At 51.9% G+C, this 24,074-nt stretch overlaps 1 protein-coding gene and 2 non-coding genes across 3 annotated transcripts; all 3 read right to left on the reverse strand.

Moving 5' to 3' along the window:
• Positions 1–906: 906 nt before the first annotated feature.
• On the reverse strand, positions 907–23,284 carry HSPA9 (heat shock protein family A (Hsp70) member 9). Its single transcript, XM_030957125.1, has 17 exons — positions 22,894–23,284; positions 21,235–21,293; positions 19,622–19,709; positions 19,352–19,533; positions 18,560–18,684; positions 16,775–16,848; positions 16,583–16,689; positions 15,622–15,784; positions 14,900–14,992; positions 13,080–13,289; positions 10,604–10,831; positions 9,713–9,817; positions 8,466–8,583; positions 6,105–6,199; positions 4,416–4,508; positions 2,472–2,612; positions 907–1,682 (listed from the first exon to the last, which is right to left on the reverse strand). Exons 1-17 carry the CDS (start codon positions 22,963–22,965, stop codon positions 1,623–1,625), a joined length of 2,013 nt encoding a protein of 670 aa, XP_030812985.1. The 5' UTR covers positions 22,966–23,284; the 3' UTR covers positions 907–1,622.
• Positions 9,162–9,230, reverse strand: LOC115908897. The gene has a single exon (XR_004061131.1). It is a non-coding gene; the product is annotated as a small nucleolar RNA SNORD63 (small nucleolar RNA).
• Positions 10,283–10,354, reverse strand: LOC115908896. The gene has a single exon (XR_004061130.1). It is a non-coding gene; the product is annotated as a small nucleolar RNA SNORD63 (small nucleolar RNA).
• Positions 23,285–24,074: the final 790 nt, after the last annotated feature.

Consider the following 24,074-nt stretch of genomic DNA (forward strand, 5'->3'; position numbering starts at 1 on the left):
CGGCGCGGGAACAGCCCCAGGGACGGACAATCCACAGCCTCGCTGCACCATCAACTCACGGCCGCGCACGCCGCCCCCGGGGGAATCGGGCACTCTTGGGGGCTTTGTGTCACCGGAGGGCTCGCACTGACCCCTCCCCATCCAAGTCACGGACGACCAAGTTCATCAATGCCCGCAAGGGAGAGGCCTCCGGGCCATGGCCCCCAGGCAGCGCCCAGCCCGTCCCACTGCCCCCTCATCCCGCGCACAGCGCCCGGCTCTGCCCAAGAGGTTTCCAGCAGGGGAAGGGACAGAGCCTCGCTGAAGCCCGGTGAGGGAACGGCCACTGCTGTGCGCTCATCCATGCAGGGGCTGCTCCACTGTGGGAGGCACAACTTCCCTTTAATGAACCCACACTGAGCACACACTGGGCCACCCCTATCCCCTCTGGTGGAAACTGTCTTGAGGGCCAGAACAAAAACCATCCTTTCCTCCCCCTAATACTTGAGCTGGCAGGACAGAGCAGCCGCAAACACGGGTTCTGTTCCAGTTCAAGAGATACAGAGAAACAGATGGGGAAAAAGGAGACACAGCTACATTTATGCACCTGCCTGCAAGGCCGGGCTGCTGGAAGCAGAGCGGGCAAGTGCTGCTCCAGGCTGCAGCCTGTTTTGTAAGGCCAAGCCCAAGCACAAGGTGCCTGACGGTGAAGTCCTGCTGCTACTGCAGTCACAGGACTTGGGGCACCTCGTGAGAGCAGCACTGACACGCTCAGAAGAGCCCAGCCTCAACCTGACACCAGAAACCTCCTTTCTGCTTGTGAATGAAGCACAAGTTCAGAGTTACAGATGCCTGGCTGTTCCCTCTGCAGCTGTCACAGGCAGTAAAGTGCTTGTGTTCTCCATCAAAGGCCAGGAGACCAGGAACTCCATGTTGGACACTTTTCTGCTTTTATTTTAAAAAAATCCAGAACGGATCCAGTAACAGTTTTATTATCAAGGAAATTGTTTTACCATAAGCAGAGAACAAGACACAGGATGGAGCAGAAGGCTTAGACAAGCAAAGTATTGGATTTTCACGCTGCCTCTTTTGTAAGAAATAATGTTACAGCTGAGTTTGAAGTAGCCCCTTTCCTTCAGAACAAGGGTACCAGCCTAGCTCAGGGCTAAATGGTCTCCAGCAATGTCCCCAGCCTTGCCCCTGCTGCTGCTCCCAGCCCTCCAACTGCTCCCAGCTCCTCAGACCCACAAGGAGGAGCCATGCAGGCTGAATTCTCCTCCCCATGTCCGGACAGCTTCCATCTCCACCCTCCAATTTCATGACATGGTTTCCAAGCTTGGATCTCGGATTTACTACACCATTGTGTCAAGTATTAAATGATCAGCCAGTCCCCAGGCGCTCAGGGAACACGCCAGGGCCAAACTCATAACTTTGTCTGGCATGAATTAACTTTCAAGTGACAATTTATCTAGCAGACACATCACTAAATTTATACATTGAAGAATTTTATATATAGAATACTGCAAAAACACAGTAAGTCTGAATTCTGCCCCTTGCTGCTCAGGAAGGTCCCTTCTCTCCCAAGCATCAAGAAAATCGACCTCTTCATCATTCTCTCGTCAAGGCAAGACAGAGACTGCTCCTTATTGCTTCTCCTCCTTCTGATCTCCTGCACTTCCAGAACCCTCTCGCTCCGAGGCCATCTGTGAACAAACAGGTTTATTACTTCTGGTAACAACAAACTGCTTCTCCTGGCCATTTTCCCCTGGCTGGCTGCTCAGGTCAGCTCCAGCCTGGAGAACCCTCCCTTCAGTGCAATGAGCAATGTCCACTGAGAAGGGAAATCTTCATCCCTGCCTGAGCTCTGAGAGGGAGAAAACAATCTTCCCATTATTCCTTTTCCCAGGGGATGTAACAGGCTGACACTGCAGCACCAAAGGTTTGGTTTGACATCAGGAAAGCAGCTGTCCCCAAAAAGGACAGCTCAGCACAAAGGTCACCTGGGCACTGTGCCCCTGCCATGCTGGAACTCCTCCCTGCACAGGCAAGCACACCCTGGCCAGGTGCCAGGTGGGCCTTCCACTGGGAAGGGGGTGGAGAAGAAAGTCCCAATGGCCTTTACTGTGGCTTTAGGCAGACTGAACAGGAATTGTGTTTTACAATCACCCTGAAGAAAGCTCAGGAGTTACTTTACTCCTTCAGGCACTCCATGCACTGAGGGGAAAGCCCTCTCCTTACTCTTCTGGATGCTCCTTACTAGGAGCTTCCCCCTTTCCATGGAATGCAGTACAGCTCTGGAACACCCAGCCTGGAAGTATGGTCAGGATTTCATGTCTTCAACTCTCCCTGACATTCCACAGCTGCCCCTTCGGCCAGTGTCACTCAGAGGGAGTTGCACAGAGGCTCAGCACCACCTCCCAGCCAAGGGTTCGGTGTCCTGACTCCCCCCTTCCCATCTGAAGGCTCTGACTGTGAGCTGCCCATGCACCTACCTTCTTGTATGCCATTTCAAAGAGTTTCAGGGAAGCCTGCTGCAGGCTGGTTGCTGCCTGCCTGATGTTCTCTCCTGTTTCACTATCTTTACGAGCCAGAAGTTCTCTCATTTTAGCAATTTCTTCCTTTAATTTGTTGCACTGCAAAAAAGACACAAAGGTGAAAGGCTGCACTTGGTTCATCGTTAATCTCCATCCTGTCATTTCACCACCTGCTGGCCCCCTTTCTGTACCAGAAGCCATGAAGTGAAGCCTCAAAGTGAGTGTGCAGGGCCTAGGACTGTGCCCAGTTCCCAGTGGGCACCTGTCCACTTCACCAACAGTGTCCCAGTTGGCATTAAAGGGGCCCTGTTTGCTGTCTGGGCAGGGGTGCCAAGAACAGAGCTCAGCAGGGCCCGACCACTGGCCAAGGCCGTGCTCTGTGCCTGGCACAGCTCATCTGGCACAGCCATGCCAGGGCAGGGGACAGCAAGCTGGCTGCCATGGATATTGAAGCCCTGCTGGGGAGCTGGTGAGCAGGGCTGCTCCTGCCCTGCTCAGTCCCTGTGCTGCCCGTGGAGCAGGAGCTCAGAGCAAAGCAGCAGAGTGGGCTCAGCCCGGCCCAGAGCCATCTGTCAGTCCCTGCACAGGCTGGCACTGCCTCCTTCCCTGGCAGGCTGCTGGAGAGGGCTCCTGGGCACAGCTGTGCCAGCAGGGCTCACAGGCACAGCTCTGCAGCACACCACGGGACAGGGACACGGAGTGACAGCCACCATCAGCACCAGCCAGCACAGGCTGCCCCCACCTCCCCAGGGAAGTCACAGGGAAGAGTCCCTGCAGGAAACAGGGATTTAGGCTCTGTGCTCCTGCGAGAGGAAACTCTCACATAATTCCAAACCAAGAGCCAGCTATTATCATGGAATCACATGATAATAGTGAACAGTTTGGGTGAGAAGGGATCTTAAAGAACATCTCATTCCAACCTCTGCCATGGTCACTCAACCAAGTTGTTCCAAGCCCTGTCCAGCCTGGCCTTGGGCACTGCCAGGGATCCAGGGGCAGCCACAGCTGCTCTGGGCACCCTGTGCCAGGGCCTCCCACCCTCACAGGGAAGGATTCCTTCCCAATATCCCACCCATTCCTGCCCTCTGGCAGTTTAAAACCACTGCCCCTTGTCCTGTTCCCATCTGCTGGCAGAGAAACAGCCTTTAACTGAGCAGAGGCTGCTACCAACAAACTGTAATTGTGCTCAGACACCTCAGAGCCCCCAGGAGCCCTTCAATTCTGCTTCCCAGAGTTCTTAAATTGGTAATTGGGTGTACTCTTCTAAACTTGACTTTTGAAATTCACAATGCACTGCCTTAAAGTGGTGTGAAAAGCACTCTTGGATATTAAATACACATTTCATTTCTGAGAGAGAATAACTGGAGTTAAGTGGGGGCTGCTTTTTACTGCCCCCAGGTTCCTGGGTGCTGTGCACGCACTGCCAGGAGAGCACAGCAGCTCTGCCTGTCCCTGTGCTAACAAGGGCAGGCACTGTCCACAATCTCCAGCCTTGGAGCAAACCCCCCTGTGAGGAGCCAGCCACAGCAAGTCCTTATCACTGCATGCAAGGCCATGCCAAGGCCACAGCTCTGACAGAAACCTCTCAGCAGCAGCTTCCCAGGCTGATGAACCTTCAGAGCGTCAGTGACACCGACCCAGCACTTTGCAATAGGTTAGTTGCCAGCACCCAAACCCTGTTCCCCCTAAGGATGTCTGTCTATCCTCCCCTCAGCCACACTCACCCCTCCCAAGGAGTGCCACAGCCAGAGGTGCAGGGCTGTGCCACCTTCACCCAGCACAGAAACACGGCCAGAGCTGGAGCCACTGGCCAGAGCCAGCTGGGAGCTGAGTGGGAACGTGAGCAATGATTTTGTGAGGAATTTCATGTGCTGTAGCACTCCAGGATCAGGAACCACCTACCTCATCTGCTGGCAGCTGATCCTTGAACTCTTCCATCTTGGACTCCGTGTCGTGGATGATGCCCTCGGCCATGTTCACGGCCTCCACGCGTTCCTGGGGGAGAGAGCTCATCAGGGCTGCTGCCCACACCCCTGGTGACACAAGTGGTGACATTTCATGCCCAAACTGCCAAGCTCCACACCCAGGGTCCTTCTTAATGGCACCAGGGCAAGAAGAAAGGCAAGCAAACCATTCCTAGGTGCACTGTAGCCTCACAGGGCCCCAAGAGGAGTCTGTGCCAGCCAGCCCTCAGGCTTTCACTCACAGTCACTAGCCTGAACTACAAGTGACCAATGCACCACCATTGCTGGCACATGGGAAAGGACAAGACACCTCAGGGACAGCACAGCACACTCTGCTCCATGGGAAAGCAGGAGAGCTTTTGGAGAACATCCTGAAGCTGCTTCAGCAACAGGGGCACTAGAGACAATTCAAATGTTGGGTGCTTTTACTCATGGTCCCTTATTACAAAAACTCTCATTTATGCATTCCTGATGCTTTTATGGCAGTAAAACCAGGAGCAGAAAAGTGTAACAAGGCAATTTTTGAAAACTACAGTTATACAAGTGATCACCTTGCTCTGTGAGCTCAATGGACAGGGGTGAGTCCCACTTCAGGATTACAACAGAGAGGAACTAACCCAGCAATTTAAGAGACAAAGTAAGGCAGCAGAACAATTTTCAGTGCAGCCTCTTTAGACACCAGACATCCCCTTACATTCCACAGCAATGATGAGGTTGTTCAAACAGTGGGACTTTCAGAGCAAGGTCTTTGAAGGTTCCCCAGCTAACCTACAAATGCCCATCAGCCACTGGTCTGTGGCTTTAGAGCTTCTGAGGCCAGGCAGTGATGCTTCCTGGGGATTTATTCCATGCCTTCTCCCCTTCGGCCCTCTTCTGATCCCTTCCCTACTGGGACCAAGATTTACAGCACTGCCTGGACACCTGAGACAGGTCCTGCAGGCTGAAGGACACAAAGTGGATCAATTCCATGTGCCAGTTTCAGCAATCACTAAACACATGTTGGTGCCACATCCCAGAGTCAGCCTGTGCTGTGTCTGCTTAAAAATCAATCATCTATATTTAGTTGCATAATTCATTACTACTACCCTCTTTAAACCAATTAGTTCCAACCATTAATCTTGTGTGTATTACAGGTTCAGTCATTCCTCCATGGCAAGTGCCAATCTTTACTCAACAAGGCCAGTGAGGATTTCCATCACCTCCTTCTGGCCTCACCCGCACTGAGGCCAGCACTGCTCACACGGACACAGCATTCCAGGTGCCAAATGCACAGCCAAGGGGGACAGTGGAGAGCAGTGATAATGGAAACCCTCACCAGAGCTGCAAAGCTCTTTGCCATGAGCAGCAGGCAGGTGGATTTGCTCACTGCTGCCTCCACATCCCAGGAATTCCTCAGGGAGCAGTAAAGTGCAGTCACACAGGGCAAGGTATCCAACCTCAAGACCCAAATGCCTCTGCAAACACCTTCATGCAACCCTGGAGCGTCAACTGAGTGTAGGGAAAGGAGCAGAGGCTTGGTAAGAGCTCCCAGAGCAGAGCCCTGGGCCCCCAGGGGTGGGCACAGCTCAGAGCAGAGTGCTGAAAGCAGCAGGTCCTCTGCTCCCTGAAGGTGCCATGACCCCATTACCTTTCTCCGCCTGTCCTCCTCCGCGTATTTCTCTGCGTTCTTCACCATGTTCTCAATTTCATCCTTGCTGAGGCCGCCAGAGGACTGGATAACAACTGCAGCAGAGAAGAACAGGAATAAAGGATCTGCTCTCACCTTTGAGGAGAGGATTATTCCCTAGCCTAACAGCAGCAGCCTTGCTCAGAGACTCTGCGCCCAGAGAGGCCCCATGGGCAGGACAAAGACTGTGACTCTTTAAAGAGTCACTGATGCTGCTGGCAAGGTGAAAGCCTCATCTCCTGGATCTGCAACTCCCCAGCTCTGCCACACACACCCTGCCTGCTGGTCTGCAAGTCACTCTGGCCAGTCCTCACTTAATCCTCCTGGAAAGTGAGGGTGCAAAGCCCTCAGACCAAAGGAGCATCCCAGATTAGAACCACAGAACTAAAAAAAAAAAAATCCAAACTAAAACCCCTCAAACAAAAAAACCCTTTAGCAAAAACTCAACCAAAAAAAAAATCCGAAGAGAAGGAACAGTTTTACTAAAGACTCCTTTCCCTGTTGGAAAATAGCCCAGGCTTGGTGGCAGGGTAGGACAACATTTCCCACTCAGCTCCTAACATTGCCCTTAATAAGGAATGGAGCATGATTCTATGGGCAGGCTCATCTTTTCCTTGGTCTCTTCCCTCTATTAGTGTCAAAAACCACAGTCCAGATTCAGGTTTTACTGCAGGAATTAGTCAAATTTCATTAAAAGAGGACCAATATCCAGAAAATCTCAATGCCCATAAAAGTGCCTGCTACAATTGCCATTTAAAGGAACTTTTCTAAGGAATTCTTTGTCAATGGTACAGAACCCTGAACAAAGACACACACACAGAGGTGTCCCTTTGGATACAGATGTGGGATGAGCAATTCAGCTTTGTAATTAGGACCACATCTACCTACAGGTAGGCAGGTAAAAGTCATTCTGGTTGCCTGTCACCAGGAGCCTTTTACTCAGCAGTAGAAGGCTGCCACATGGGCAAGATCTCCAAGGAAATCCAAGTAACAAGTGTAGGGCGGTTCTGGTGTCAACCTGCTGCCAAAAAGCCAAGCAGTGTGATTAAAAGCAGCAGACACCCTCCAGTCGTGCATAGTTAATGCTTCTGCTAACTGGAGCATTTCGCTGCTCAAGGGTTCTCTCCAAGAAACAGCTGAAGGGCAGTACAGAGGCTTCCAGTTTTAAGGGAGAAGAGAGTTTTATTTTGTATCAGAGGAATCTGTAAATGCTTAAAATTAATCTTCTGAACCTACCAGAGAGCTTTTGAAACTGTCAACTGTGTCATTAATTACCCCAGTACATGGGGACCAACATTTCACTGTACCACAGAGCAGAATACACCGGCAACTTGAATTCCCTGAGCTTCCTGCCAGCTGGAGTCACCTCCAGCTTAAACACAAGAAATGGACAAGGTGGTTACAGGTAAAAGCTGCTGCTTCAAAATACCCCACTCTCCAGACCTTTATAATGGAATATAGCAAACAGGCTCTTGGCACAGGGCTGGTCTGCTCAGCTGTACATGACACACCCTGGAGTCAGAGATCCTCCTGATTTGATTCTGCCTTAAAAGCTGACACCTTCATGCAGCCAGACAGCAATCCCTGTGTGTTCCCAAAGACACAGTACCCCCCAAAGCTCAAGGACAACTCATACACAGTGCTGCATTCCCAAACTCCAACTTCTGTCCCCTCAGGGTAACACAGGGCACACGTGACTGCCCCAAACACCTTGGTGACAGAGCACGGCCCACCAACACCATGGAGCCCTCAGTGAGCCACCCTGTGTGCCCAACACCTGGGCACTGGACACAGCTGATCCATGCAGGAAACCCAGGAAACAGCTGCACTCTGCTCACACGTTGCTGCAATTATTCCAGGTGGCAACACCAAGGCAGGACTGTTACACAGGGCAAAGCCACTTGGCATGTGGCGAAACCCTGCCAGTGAGGGCTGCCTAGACATTGGCACAGGCAGGTGCTTCATCTCTGCCTAATGGGCAAGGAGAGCATCCACTGGCAGCAGGTTACTGGAGAGGGCAGAGGCTGTGTGCTTACAGAAGCTTCACTGCCCTACAACAAACCCACAGCTCAGCTCTCACTTATCCCTTTGCCCACCCTCCTTTCCGGGGGAGAGACAGGCTCAGATGACTTCAGCTGCATCTGTGCTGCACTGGCAACAGACTGAAGAGTGGGGGTGACCCAAGCATGGAGCCACACACTCCATCCCCACCCTGGACTGTGGGACACCACCCAGGCAGCACTGGAGCACACTCCATTTCCCCTGGAGCCAGTGTCACCCTCAGCAGCCCCTGCTCAATCCCTGTCATGCCCAGACACTCACTCTGCTGCTCCCGCCCGGTGCCCTTGTCCTTGGCTGACACGTGCACGATGCCGTTGGCGTCGATGTCGAAGGTGACCTCGATCTGGGGCACTCCCCGCGGCGCCGGAGGGATCCCGACCTGGGCAAGGACAGGGGTGGCCATCAGCTCCCACAGGGACACAGCTCAGGGGACAAGGGCTGGGCACATCACCCTGGGGATCTGATACTGAATGAGCCACTAACCAACCCTCAGAGCTGAGTCCTCTAAGTACTTGTTGGCACCATGCTGTGCACTGGGATCGGTTTCTGCCCTGGAAAAGTGCACAGAAACCACAAGAGAGAACCCCCAGGGTTGGTTCCAAGGTGGTACAGGCTCTGCTTTATTGCTACACAAGCCCATCTTCCCCAGATGTGGCAGGATGCTCTATTTCCTCAGTTCTGGACATAGATTTCACTGGCCACCTCTGGGGAACCATTTTAAGACAGTGAGAGGCAGCACAGCTTTCTTCAAAAGTACAGAAGGGCAAAACCCTTCTTTTCTGCAGGGTTCTTCCTAGGAAGTTCACACAAACTTTGTTAACAGTGGACTTTGGACTGTTTAACAGTGCCAAACTTTGCCAGCACTGACCAAACCCATTTTGCTGAGGGAGCTGGTTGGGCAGCCCCCCTCTGCTCCCAGCAATCCTAGAACACATCTATTCCCCAGGGAGCAGGGCGTGGGCTCAGTTCACAAAGTCTCCACACAATTCTTCAGAATGATGTGTTGACAGTTTAACATCATGGCACACACACTGCAATCCCACAAACACACCCTGGAGTACCTCAGCTCACACTGACTCTGCTCCCAGGGGATCACTAGGCTGAAATGGGCTTTCCTGGGGACTGCAGGTATCCTGGAGCTGCTCCAGGTCCCATCTTTGCTACACCAGAGTATTCAGATTATCTCCTGGTACTGCACAGGCTTTTTTATACCCAGAGAGCCATTCCTGGTGACCAGGCCCTAAAGCTGCAGTAGCCCCAGTGCTACATGGGAGTGCTCAGAAACTCTGAGCTCCATCTTCAATGGCAGCTGGTCCTCAGCCACAGAAAGGCTGTCCCAGGGCCAGGCTGTGGCTCTAGAGGCTGCTTTTGTACTAGAAAGGGGTCAAATGTCTTCTGTAAGATGACTCCTCCTCAACACTGCCTTCAGGGGGCAGCTGAAATGGAGAAGGCTCTGAACATCTCCCAGAAGGTCAAGTCTAAGGTCAGGAATAGAGAAGCCAACGTACCAATGTGAACTGGCCAAGCAGTTTGTTGTCACTGGCCATCTCTCTCTCTCCCTGGCACACTTTGATCTCCACTTGTGTTTGCCCATCAGCAGCTGTAGAAAACACCTATGGAGACAGAACTGGAAGTTACTATATAGCTAATCAGAACACAAACATCTGCAGTTACAAGCTGACTGAACAAGGAATGAAAGGAAGCTGCTTGGAAGGGAAAATAATGAAATGCTTGTACCCATGCATGTTCCTCTGACAAAACTCCATGGCATCAAGGCTAGCAAGAGCCAAGCCAATGTTTTCTTGTCCTGTATGCACCTGGGGGCACAAAAACTGGCCATCCATGGCAGGAGCAGGTTCCAGGGCAGCCACCACACTCCAGAAAATCTCCCCTGAAGCAGCAGGCTCCAGCCCACACCCCAGGCAGCTCAGGTGTTATCAGAGAGAGTACACAGCAATAGGCCCAGACTGAGCCGAGGGAAGGAAGGGATCACACCCAAGGCACCAGGACATTACAATGCAGAGAAAAGATAACCTCTTCCCAGGCACTCAGCCAAGCAAGGGCTCTCCCATGGGCGTGGTGCTCAGTCCCAGAAGGGCTCCACACAATCCTTCTTCAGAATGATGTGTTGACAATTGACATCATGGCACACACACTGTAACAACCCTCACCAGGTCACAAACATCCTGGCATATCTTGTCATCATTAACTCAACTGCCCTCCCCTCTGGGGCACAGCGATAATCAGAGATACTCAGTGGCTGACATTAAACCTGATTTCTCCACTGCTTCTCTTGTCAGATGAGGAGGCAAAACCATCTACTGGCATGCTCTGGGTGGCCCTTCCCGAGCTGTCTGACAGCACCAGCAAAGTCCCACCCATCCAGAGTCAACTCTTACCTGGCTCTTCTTGGTGGGGATGGTGGTATTCCTGTTGATGAGCTTTGTGAAGACACCTCCCAGGGTCTCAATGCCCAGGGACAGGGGAGTTACATCCAGCAGCAGCACATCTGTCACATCACCAGCCAACACCCCGCCCTGGATAGCTGCTCCAATGGCCACAGCCTCGTCGGGATTGACTGCTTTGCTTGGAGCACGGCCAAACAAGTCCTGCACAGTCTGCTGCACCTGAGTGGAGACAGAGCACAGCTCATCCAGGGAGAACCACCACAGCCACAGCAGCCTTGGCTCAGCTCTGTGTCCTTATGCTGCTGCTGCCATGGAAGCCTGAGACAGAAACACTGAGCCTCAGCTCTGTGCCTGCTCCCTCACTGCCCACCCTCCTGCACAGCACTGAATGCCCTCATTCCAGCCCAGACAGCCCCTTCTCCAGAGGCTCTGTGTGCCAGCTGCAAGGCAGCCCCTTCAGTGCCTTCACACAGCCCAGCCACATTCCGAGGGCATCCTTCCAGGCTTATCTGGGAGTCAAGGACTGCTCCCTGGGAACTGTGCAAGCCAACACTGAGCAGGACACAACTGCCAAGGACAGTACAGCTGTGGAGCAGCACAGGGAAGGTAAAAAATCCAGCAGCACAGTTCATGATCTTTGTGTGCAGTAAAGGGGCAAAAAAAAGAGAACTATATAAAGAACAGTATTTCCTAACTCTTTATTTTGTGGGCTGAGATGTGTTTTGTCAACACTCTGAGCTCTGCTGTCAGCTCTGCCCTGCTCAGCCCACTTCCCAGGACTGTGCTCATGATCCCAACAGATTTCCTGCTGAAGCATCCAGACAGGAACGCAGTGAGGGTCTGCCCCAGAGCACAGGGGAGGCTGTGGGGCTGGGCCTCCTCTCCCAGTACAGGTGCTGGGCACACCAGCCCAGGTGAGTGGGATGTGCCTGGAAAATTGCTGGAAGCAAACACCCAACTCTACACTGCAGCCAGGAGACACCTGCCCAGAGCAGCCATTACAGAGGAGACTCTGTGTGTGAACATGCAATTAAATACAAGTCTTTCCCTCTGGAGGTGTATTTTACAGTACGAAACAATACTTGTAACCACCCACGGTCCATCTCCCAGAGTATTGGCCATGGGACAGCTCCAGAGAAGCCACATTCCCTCCTAGCAGGGGGAAGAGAGAACAACAAGGTACTCAAGAGAAGGCTTGGCTGTGTACAACACACTGGCACCAATTTCAGAGGCAGAGCAGTAACTACAGGCACTCAGGAAAGCATTCTGCCAGCCCAAAGCTACACATGGCTAGGGGTTAAGAGGGGAAGAAGGAAAAAAAATAATAAAAAAATCAATATTTAAGTTCTGTCTTCCACCCCTGAAGGATACATAATGTTTCAGGAAAAGCTTTTGTGTTTGTAATCACTTTATACATAGGTAATACACCATTTTTCCTTTGTCCAGCTGGAACAACAAGCACTTTGGGAATATACAGCAGAGTTACTCCACGTGAGCTTTGGCCAGAACAGGAGTTTCTGTTTATCTTGCTGCTCTGGCTCCCCTGCCTGGGTGACCTTCTGCTTATACCAGTATCACCTCCAGCCACCAGGTTCATTAATGCAGGGAGGAAAAACCCTCCCACCAAACCCCAAATCAACCCCAAGCAGGACCATGTGCACACCCTACTGTCCTAGAGAGGACCTGCAAATCACAAAGCAACCAATAGTCCAAGCCTGAGTGATCCCTCTGGAGTGAGATTTTGGGGCTCTCTGCAGGAAAGGCCAGGCTGTACCCTTGGAGGGAACAGTGAACATCCCTGTTCAGCTCTGGGATGGAGGAGCAGCAGCAAGGCATGGCTGGAACAGGAGCAGTAAATCACCTGCAGACAGCACTTATCTGCACAACTGTGCATGTCAGCACAGCAGGCTTTAAAGCTACCTGCTGAGCTTATCTCCACAGAACTAAGGGCCAGGCTTTAGATAAGGAGTGTCTGCAAGAGCCAGGTAAATGGTCCTGCCAACAGCAGCCTCCAACAGGTAGCTCTGATTACACACAACCAGCAGGTACCAGAAGGGTTCTGCTTGTGCAGCTTCTTCATAGCTGGAAGTGCTAGAAATCCCTTGCAAGGCACAGACTGCTTACAAGTGGCTGTCACTGAAATGTACCTTTACCACACTGAGTCCACAACAAGAGGAAATGCCCTGTACTTCTTAGCAATGTTGCTGGTGTCCAGTGCACCCCAGGATGTCAGACTGCAGCTGGACTTTCACCTCCCAGCACGTCCCCCTGGCTCAGTACAGTGCAACTCAGCTCCAGCCCCCAGGGCCCAGCTGGGCTAAGCAAACAGAGATCCTGGGCAGTGCTCCCAGGGGACGCTCAGCACTGAGTCTGCCCTGAGCACTCCCAGCTCCTCTGCCCTGATCCCCCAAACAGCAAGCACAGGGCAGCTGTGCCAGCCCTGCCTGAACAGGCCCTGAGCTCATACCTTAGGCATTCTGGTCATGCCACCGACGAGGATGACTTCCCCAATGTCACTCTTGCTGACTTCAGCATCCTGCATGGCTTTCTGGCAGGGGGCCACAGTCCTCTTGATCAGGTCAGCCACGATGCCCTCGAACTGTGCCCGGCTCAGCTTCATGTTCAAGTGCTTTGGTCCGGAGGCGTCCATGGTCAGGTAGGGCAGGTTGATGTCAGTCTGTGGCATGGAAAAAGGCTCAGGAAAAACCAGGAATGGGCTTTACATCAGCTTACAGGTTCTGTTTGGCCTGTACTGAGGTATCTGTGTGGCTGTTCGCCCTCCAGCCCAGTTTAAGTGGCAGCAGGCACACTTTTATGTTTGACATTTCAGAAATAAGACAATTATTTTGTTCCACACTTCATGGTTACAATTGTTAAACCCCAATTTTAATACTGTGTTACTTCAAGGTCTTTCATTGTTGAGCAAAACAATTTGTCACAGCCAGGAGGTAAGAGCACAAACACTGGAAGCAACAACCTTAACGAAGTTCCTTCAGCACAACACAGAAGAAAGCCCATCTGCAGAGTTCCAAAGATTCTGCCAACTGACTGACACTCCACACCAGGTAAACTCCTTGAAGGTATTTTCTTCCCTCCTGGCTATTCTCTAAATGCCAACAGCTCATGCTCAACAGCCACTCTGCTGCCATTTAACACAAAGTTAATTAGAGCAAGGAACCATAATCACCATTTTAATGGCTGTTTGTCACACGCTGGATTTTTAAAGCAAATCCTATACTGAAATCATCTGATTCAAGTGCTGAGTCATGCTGACCTCAAAAGACACTACAATCCAAAGCAATTAAAACATTAGTGCTTTAAACTCTAGAGATTAAGCTTACACAAGAATTAAAACCATGCTGCTGACTAGACGTGTGCACTCACTTTATACACAGCGTGGTCAAAAGTATTAGGGGAAAATGGGACCAAAATCAAGTTGTTTTCACTTCACTGCTGAAGAGTTAAAGAATTCAGTCTTTCCTGGTATGAACAAACTGCATTTGCCAGCTCTTGGACTCATAAAACAGAGCTTGCTATGTCTCTGGCAGAACTATGCAGCCATTGTGACTGCCCTCAGCTCCTTGCTATGAGCTCCCCACTGGCCAGCAAGAAAGACCACCATCAGATAAAATTAAAGATGCTTATTCAGAAGCTAGAACTTGGCAGACTCCCCATTTCAATTACTATATAATTGACCTTAATTTCACTTAGCCAGGACTATTACACTCCCAACTTTCTGCTTTTTCAGTTCCTTATTCAGTAATGAATTCATAAAAGACACATTTGACTGCATTAATATACAAAGCTGATGGAAAAAAGTAGGGAGGGTGGCTGCTGCCCATTGTCCAGCCAACTTGTCTATAGGCAAGTAAGTCAAGATTCTGTAAAAGAATTACTACACAAATTAGCTGTTTCAGTGGAATGAGTAGCACCAAGGTTTTGGAAGAGCTTGCACAGAGCTGTAAGTGGTCCCAGTAACCCAGCAGCACTGGCTAAATTCCCTGATGCCCATCACAGTTCTGAAGTACAGAACAGGTTGGGAAGGTCACATTCCCTGCAAGATGAGGTGTGGTGCCAGAAAAAGGGCAAAAACCAGCACCCAACAACTCAGCTTTCAGCAGCTCTCTGTGGTCTGAAAGCCCACCCTGCTGACTGACCTCCTGTGCCAGTGATGCCACTGGGTTACACAGAAGAAAAAAACAGTGTCAGAGAGCTTAGTAAACAAAGCCAGTGCAGAACTCCACGTCTCCTAGTGTTGTAGTGGACGCTCTGGATCCAGGCACGTACCTGCACAGATGATGAAAGCTCACACTTGGCTTTCTCTGATGCTTCTCTCACCCTCTGAAGAGCCATGTTGTCTTTAGTCAGGTCAACTCCCGTCTGAGCAACAAAAACAGGGTTAACAGACTCTCAACACCTGTTCAGGAGTCACATCTCTGCAGTTCACCACTCAGAGCTCTTGACTGAAAAGCTATTTCTAGAGCAGACTGCCATGTGCACTGTGCTGCTCTCTCCCTGCTGGCAGCGGTACTCAGCATTTCCAACCTGCCAGCCCTCGCTGCTCTGCAAGTGATCATACAGTGAATTACAGACTGAACCTTGGAAAGGCTGCTGCAGCACAGAATAAGACAGGACTGAATTAGCAAAGTAGTTGGAATTACATGGCAGTTTCCTCCCAGCAACCCATTTGCATCTGTCCTGCCACATTCGATTGCACCACAGATGTTTACTTTTAAAAGTAAGCAGACTGTGTATAGGACAGTCCTGCTACACCAGAGAGAAAAAAAGGCAGAAGTTCTGCTATTCTGTGTCTTCCAGGAAAGGAATATTCCACTTCAAAAAAAGAAGTGGAAGAAGTGGAAGCCAGGCTAAAGAATGTCTAATCCTCTTAAATTCCAGCAGTTCCAGAGGTGACAAGTCCTAAGAATTTAAGAGAATGCTCATTCTTCTAAAGAAGTGAGGTTGAAAAGCAGTGTAATACAGGATTGTGCTCTCAAGAGACACCTTACCTCTCTCTTGAACTCTTTCACAATATGCTGTAGCAAAGCCTGGTCAAAATCTTCTCCACCCAAGAAAGTGTCACCATTGGTAGACTTCACCTCAAAGACTCCCTTCTGGATTTCCAACACAGAGATATCAAAAGTGCCACCACCCAGGTCATAGACTGCGATGCTGCAGGGAGAGAGGCAGGACAATATTACTTTCTCAACAAAGGTGAGTGGCTCAGAACTCCCTCTCCTCAAGAGATGACATGCACAACACACACTGGTGCCCACACAAGTTCAAAGCTTCTCTAAAGACAGAGTGAACAATCTCAAAATGTCCATACCCCCTGAGCACTCAGAATCCACATGGGGGTCCCTGGAAATGTGCTGCACAAAGCCTGACCTTGCCCATGTTTTCAGAGAGGGCAGCTCCCGCCTCTCCAAAATCAGACACTGTCACATTCAGTGACAAGAGCAGGGACACCAGAACTATTATGAATTATTTTTTTTCCCCAAAATGTTTCAAATGTAATGAGGCTTTCACAGCATTATCACTACCACAAGAAACACAGAATGTATAACAAAAGCTTGCACTTCTGTAACCACCCCTGACAGCAACAGAGGACTGAATGCAGGCACGGAGCTGCACGCCATGGACAGCTGGCACAGCTCAGCACAGCTCCTGGGCTGCCCATCAGCACCTCTAGTGACAGCCTGTCACCCAGCTGTCCTCAGCCACACCCACCACTGCCACCGGCAGGAGAGGAAATTAAATTGACACTCAGGTTGGATAATGAAGTTGTAGCTGCAAGTTATGAACTCTCTTTAACAAGGCTGGTTGGCACAGAACAGAGATAACATTACAGAGCTCTCACTAAAAGCTGAGTCCACCTTGGCAGAGCTCCAAGCAGTGCTCTAAAACCCACCAAGCAGAGGAGGCAAATCCCAGCAGGTTTATTTCAGAGGGTTGGTGTTATGCACTTACACTTTGTCTTCAGACTTGTCCAGCCCATAGGCAAGCGCAGCTGCTGTGGGCTCATTAATCACCCTCAGGACGTTCAAGCCAGCAATCTGCCCAGCGTCTTTGGTAGCCTGAGGAGGAAAGGGGAGAGTGCTGACTGCTGAGAGAAACTGAATGCAATTTATGAGCCACAACATCTCCCAGCTCGATGAGTACCTGTCTCTGAGAATCGTTGAAGTAAGCAGGGACTGTGATCACGGCGTTCTTTGCTGCATGTCCCAGATAATTTTCTGGAAGAAAAAGGAGACAAAACAGAAGTTATCCTTGTAAGAACACCAAGTTAGCACTCACAGAATGGGTGGGAAAGGGACCTTAAACTCCATCCCATTCCACACCATGCCAGGGCAGGGATACCTTCCACTATCCCAGGCTGCTCCAAGCCCTGTTCAACCTGGCATTGCCAGGGATCCAGGGGCAGCCACAGCTGCTCTGGGCACCCTGTGCCAGGGCCTGCCCACCCTCACAGGAGAAACTTCCTCTTACTGTCTAACTTAAACTCACTCTCTTAATTTAAATCTACTGCCCCCATCCCATCACTACATGCTTTTGTAAATAGTCTCTCTCCATTAGTACCTAGTTTGATATTATTTCTCCCAACCAACAGAAGACAGGCTTGCTGTTTTCTGGGAAAATGCAGTGGGAGCTGTGCAGAATTCCAGTCCTTCCACAAAACAGAATAGCTTGTAGTTCTGGCAGCATAGCAATGTACCTCTGCAATTCCATCAGTGAGTGGATGCCACTGTAATGAATTATCTGAGAGCTTGTCTTTTATTGCATGAGACTGAAGCTGTACTCCATTTGCCTGCATGTGATGCACTTAAAAGTTATTCATTTTCATCCCATTTATAGAATCTGTTGTTGTCAACAGTTAAACAGCACAAGCAGTGTACACATACCAACTTTATAAGTGTCTGAGACAGCAAGTCAGAAAAATATCTACCACACCCTATTTTAAAGTCTCAAAAAAGGGAAATCACCAAATGCACAGTGAGACCTGCTAAAAAATACAAATGTGCATGATGCAGTGTGGATGCACAGACAAGACTCACGGCTGTGCAGCACTCCTGCACGGAGCTTACACACTGCACTGCTCTCAGCTGCCTGCAAAGCCACTGTTGAAACCATAGAGCACCCAGACCAAAAGACAACACCCCTCCAGGAAGCAGATCCCTGCAGAAGGCAGATCAAAGTCAGATCTATCACCTCCAGATGCTCACACACCACATACTTGTATTTTACTACTGGTGGAGTTCTAGCAAGTGCCCAGAACATAACAGAGAAAATATAATAATTGATGAAGCTTCAGTCCTGTCCTCCTCACAGTCACTGGACACAGTGTTTAACAAGTGAGGGTGCAGAAGGCACTACTGACTGTTCCCTCTCTGTACTACACTTAGTTTCCCCAGAAACCACTTAAGAAATTAAGAAAGAGAAGAATATTTCTCCAGGCCAATAGGTATTTTCCCCTAGTGAAGACTTAAAGGCACCACTGGCTAATTAGCTATTAGGGCCCAACAATGTGGTCCCTCGAACACTCCCTCTCTCCCTACCTGCCACATATCCAGCAGCTGAGTAGGCACAAAGCCACTTCAAGCCTGGCTGCCCCAGCCTGTGCCCAGCAGCAGCCAGGGAGGCACAAGGACTGCAGCTTCCAAGGAAATGGAGCTCCGCCTTCTGAGAAAGTGTGAATTCCATCAGAGTCAACGCAATCAGCAACCAATTCTGGTATGAGTATCTTTTAAGCAAAAGACTGATATTTCGCCCAAGATCCAAGATTGATGCAGGCACTGATCTTCCTTGAGGCTTCCTAGGAGCCCACCCTGTTCCCTTCCCCCATCTGCAGCCCTGCTCTACGAGGGTTTGGTACCAAGAAAGTGCTGTTCTGGCTGCAGCACTTCCACGTACAAAGCACAGAGACAGCAAACAGCAAGCTGTACCAACCTGCAGTCTCCTTCATCTTCATGAGGACAAAGGCACCGATCTGGCTGGGAGAATAGAGCTTCCCGTGAGCCTCCACCCAAGCATCCCCGTTGGAGGCACGGACAATCTTAAACGGGACGTTCTTACTGAAAACAACAAAACTCACACTCAGTTTCTGCAGCAGCACAAACCCTGTACCAGCAGTATCAGCAGATGAACACATTAACTCTAAACAAAGAACACTGAACTTGCCAGCAGAGCCCCAGATCCAGAGTCCCAGAAGTACCAATTAGAGATTGCTGCTGCCAACACTTACACAATACAAATAATATATATATACCAACTTCATAAGCGTTTGAGACAGGTCAGAAAAATATGTATTACATGCTATTTAAGGTCTCAAAGAAAGAGAATTAAGTCATTAAATGCATAGACAGGACTCATGCCTATGCACCAGCCCTGCAGAGAGCTTACACACTGCACTGTTCTCTGCTGCTTTAATCAGACATCTCATTTAATCACAGGCCTGAGGTATGATCACACACCTTTGATTGCAAGTGCCCTCAAGAATTAGGAAAGTCTGCACTGCAAGCACCAGCAAGCCTTTTTTCTTCTCCTCTGGAAGTTTTAATGCGATCAGCAATGAATGCAGCTAAACACAGCCTGGCCCTCACCAGAAGCACTGCAATCTTGAGAGCAGAGGGCACAACAACTTCCCCCAGAGCAGGGCAGTGCCTGGAAGCAGAGCAGGCCGTGCTGCCCCCGTGGTGTTTGCTGCCCTGGTGCTGGCAGTGGCACTGTCCCCTCACTCACATGTCCTTCTTCACTTCGGCGTCGTCGAAGCGGCGGCCGATGAGGCGCTTGGTGGCGTAGAAGGTGTTGTGGGGGTTGGTGACCGCCTGGCGCTTGGCCGGCATCCCCACCAGGCGCTCGCCCTCGGCCGTGAACGCCACCACTGACGGCGTGGTCCGGGCACCCTCCGAGTTCTCCAGCACCTGGGCACAAAGGCAGGTGTGACATCCACACGCTCACCTCGGGGACACACTGGGGACACCCCACGTGTAACTCTCCTGTTTTACTCACTTTCGCTTGCTTCCCTTCCATAACGGCCACGCAGGAGTTGGTGGTACCCAGGTCAATCCCAATAACAGCACCTTTGATTGCTTCTGAGCTGGATGGCACATCAGGGGAGAGTAAAATCACCATTAAAGGAAAATAATTAATTGCCAAAAAATGTCCAGTCCCAAAGAGAGGACAAAGTGATTTTCCACTCAGTGTTGAAGCAAAACCAGGCTGTATCCTAACCTAAGGTGTTCTCTGACTCTTACACCAAAATTTAAGCTTGCACCTCTGTTCTGAGCCAGACGACTTACAGGTAAACCCTTGCTTGTTAAAATAAGTATATAAAATATTATTCTTCCCCAGAACACCTTTACTTCATATACATATTTATATCTTCTCAACAACCCTTAAGAGTTTGGTATAAAAAAGTCATAACTAACTTTGTTCCTACAGACAGAAACTGCTTTGGGTTACTTTTGATCACAGAATCCCAGACTGGTTTGGGTTGGAAGGGACCTTAAAGCTCATCCAGTGCCACCCTCTGCCATGGGCAGGGACACCTTCCACTATCCCAGGCTGCTCCAAGCCCTGTCCAGCCTGGCCTTGGACACTTCCAGAGATTCAGGAGCAGCCACAGCTGCTCTGGGCAACCCTGGTGTTCAAACTTATTTGAAAACATTCACCTGGAGTAAAAAATAAACAAATACAATTTATTTGTGTTACCACTGCTTAGCATGGGGAAAAGAACCCACAGTGATAAATCACTTGATCCATGCAGGGTGCTCTGGGCCAGAGCCAAAGGAAAACCACCTTCCTGATCCTCAGGAACAACAGGTGAATTTAGTCCTGAAAAATGGGAGTGGCTCTCACACAAGACAAATCTGAACCCCCTCCTTCTCTGTGGGAAGGGTGCATCACCCCTCCTGAGGCCCAGAGGATCCCTGAGCTGTAGCTTTGCTTACAAACAAAGGCACAATCTGGGATGGAGAAGGCATTCAGCAGCAGAGCAGGACTGTTTATTTCCAGGAATGTCACTTTCTCAGTGCCCAAGCTGCCAGGGGCTCTAACTCCAGTTCCAATAACAAAGCAGTGAGCTTGGAACATTCAGCTGTACCAGACAGACCCAGCTTTCCCAACACAAACAGATTTCCCAGCCCATGGCCTGAATCAGCATCAGCCACAAACATCTGAGTAAGTCACACAACCAACTGCTCCCTTCTCCCATTATCCTACAACAACGAAAATGAGTTATTCAAATGCATGTTTGAAATGAACTTTTATCCGCAGGGAAATGGATCCAGACATCACCCATATTATGTCAGTGTAAAACAATTTGTCCCAACAGTGTTTGGACTATTTTTTGGTTGGTTTTAATCAAACAAATCTTAGCAATCCATGTTTTGTGGGCACTGCTGGTGGGGGAAGCAGCAGGGCACAACAATTCTCAAAGCTCCCCCGGATAGAAACAAGATATTAAAAACAACCTAAGAGAAGTTAAGGGAGGAGGCTCCAGTTTTATTCTGCTGGTTTGGTGCTGTTATCCAATCCCTGGCTCCAATAACCAGTTCTGGTATCAGAAGAGAGTAAATGTAAACAACCAACAGCCAAACACGACCACCCCAAAGAGCACTTACGCATATTTCCTGCTGGATGCTGCTCTGAGAACATTTTGGCTGAGGCCATTCCAAAATGTCTGTAAAACAGAGACATTCAGAGAATTTAGTTTAAAACATCAAGAGATCTTCAAACCAAGGCTTTCAGAGGCAGACAATGTCTGAAGCAACACCGTCCTACTACAGTGGACCCTCTTCAAACACTTAACTGCAAAGGAATGAATAACTTGAGCAAGACTCAGGCTGACATAAACAGCCCCCCAATTAATGCACTAATTAATCTGCCACAACTCTAATTTCTGTGACCAGAACCTAGGTATTTCCCTCAAACAGAATAATCTGTGAGCATGTTACCAGGCAAAATACATCTCAGTAAGTCAACATTCACGAGCAGCAGCAGATAAACATTAACCCCATTTCTCAGAGACTTTTGTGCCTAGTCAGCAACAAAAGCCCCAGTGCATCCCTTGAGGAACCTGCAGCTAAGATTCTGCTGCACAACTCCAGCTACACCCCAGCTTGGCCGCCCCTGTGCACGTGTAAAGCAGCATCCTGGAGAGCTGGGGAAGCATTAGCCCTCTTTCTGATTAAGAACGAACTTCTAAGATATTTTAATGAGAACGGAACCGAGCCATGACTACTTTGCTGAAAATTAAAGACGTAAGGCCCCGGCACAGTGCATGGGTGGCTCAGGCTGCGACAGAGCAGGGCCAGCACAGCGCGGGGGGATTTGCGGTCCCCGCTTGTCCCTAAATCGCCTCCGCGTGCCCTGCGCAGCCCGATCCCCGCTGTCACCGTCACACGCACGGTGAGGAACCAAGCGACCTTACTACAAACCTCCTTAACGCAAAACGGAGTCAAACACGTAAAACAGGCTCCTCTACGCCCCCCAGGACCGCATCGCCCCGCAAAAACACGAGATTGCTCTTAATAAAATCTGAGCACTGAGGAGCCGCGGCCCGGGCCCGGACTCGCCCGCAGGCAGCGCCCCTCACTGCTCTCCCAACCCAGCACTGTCCCCCCGGCTCTGTGTCCTCGAGCGCTGGCGCCCCCACGGCCCGCGCTGTCCCCCCGGTCCCTCACGGCCCGCGCTGTCCCCCCGGCCCCTCTCGGCCCGCGCTGTCCCCCCGGCCCCTCACGACCCGCGCTGTCCCCACGGCCCCTCTCGGCCCGCGCTGTCCCCACGGTCCCTCTCGGCCCGCGCTGTCCCCACGGCCCCTCTCGGCCCGCGCTGTCCCCACGGCCCCTCTCGGCCCGCGCTGTCCCCACGGCCCCTCACGGCCCGCGCTGTCCCCCCGGTCCCTCACGGCCCGCGCTGTCCCCACGGCCCCTCTCGGCCCGCGCTGTCCCTCCGGTCCCTCTCGGCCCGCGCTGTCCCCACGGCCCCTCTCGGCCCGCGCTGTCCCTCCGGCCCCTCACGACCCGCGCTGTCCCCACGGCCCCTCTCGGCCCGCGCTGTCCCTCCGGTCCCTCACGGCCCGCGCTGTCTCCACGGCCCCTCTCGGCCCGAGCTGTCCCCCCGGTCCCTCTCGGCCCGCGCTGTCCCTCCGGTCCCTCTCGGCCCGCGCTGTCCCTCCGGTCCCTCTCGGCCCGCGCTGTCCCCACGGCCCCTCTCGGCCCGCGCTGTCCCCACGGCCCCTCTCGGCCCGAGCTGTCCCCCCGGCCCCTCACGGCGCTGACCTGCGCGGGGCGCGCGGGCGGCGCGGGCGCGGCGCGCGGCAGCAGCAGGGGCAGGCGGCTCGCGCTCAGCATGGCGGCGGCGGCGGAGGACGGGGCGCGCGGGGCCGCTGCTCTTCTGGAAACCTCCACCCACGTGGGCCGCGGGGGGGCCGAGTCGCGCCGCAGGACCCCCGCCGGGGGCTGACTCCAATAATGCCTGATGCTACCGCTCGCTTTCGGCGCGCCGCTCGGACTCCGGCACCCGAGGCGCGGCTGCACTGGGCTTCCCGGCACGGATACTCAGCTCGGTGTACAGGCTGGCGAGGGCTGGGGCAGGACACGGGCAAAGAAGCGGAGCGGTGCACACCGGCGCGGCGGCGACAGCCCGGGTCCTGTGGCGGCCGCGCACTCAAGGTCGGACAGGATAAAGCGCGCGGCGATTGCAGCGCCCTTGCGTCAGGTCCCGTGCTGCGCATGCGCAGCTCGCGCAGCTTGCCGCATGCGCCAGGGGCCCGGGGCCGTACCGCCCCTTCCCGCGCATGCGTGATTCACCCCCAGGCCCTGAGCGCAGCGATGCCGCGATCCCGAGAGCAGGAACGGAACCTGGAGAGAACAGCCCCTCAACCCTGCCGAGCGCAGCCCCTAAATCCTGCCGAGCGCTGCTCCTGAGCCCTGCCGAGCGCGGCCCCTCAACCCTGCCGAGCGCTGCTCCTGAGCCCTGCCGAGCACGGCTCCTAAATCCTGCCGAGCACAACCCCTAACCCCTGCCGAGCGCGGCTCCTAACCCCTGCCGAGCACAGCCCCTAACCCCTGCCGAGCACGGCCCCTAAACCCCGCAAGCCACGGCCCTACCGCCCCGTGAGCACCAGAAAAGGCTGTGCCACCAGCTGCACCTGGGAAAATACCTGTTAGGGGTGAGACTGATACTTCCTCAGCCCCAGAGGAGAAACAGGACTTTAAAGCAAATCAAGTAGTTCACAATTCCACAGCATTCCCAGCCTGAACCCAAACCCAGCACCGAGCCCGTTCCTGGGAAGAAAGGAGCCCTCTCCCAGTCAAATCCAGAACAGCAGGAACACTCCGACAGCTCTTTGGGGCATTCCTGGTTTATTTAACACCTATCCCAGAAGGAATCTCCTATGATTCCAGTCACTGGCCCAAAGCCTGGGGGTCTCTGATGAGCCTCCTGGAGAGCACAGAAC

The sequence above is a fragment of the Camarhynchus parvulus genome, chromosome 13 (assembly GCF_901933205.1).
Source record: "Camarhynchus parvulus chromosome 13, STF_HiC, whole genome shotgun sequence".
NCBI lineage: Eukaryota > Metazoa > Chordata > Aves > Passeriformes > Thraupidae > Camarhynchus > Camarhynchus parvulus.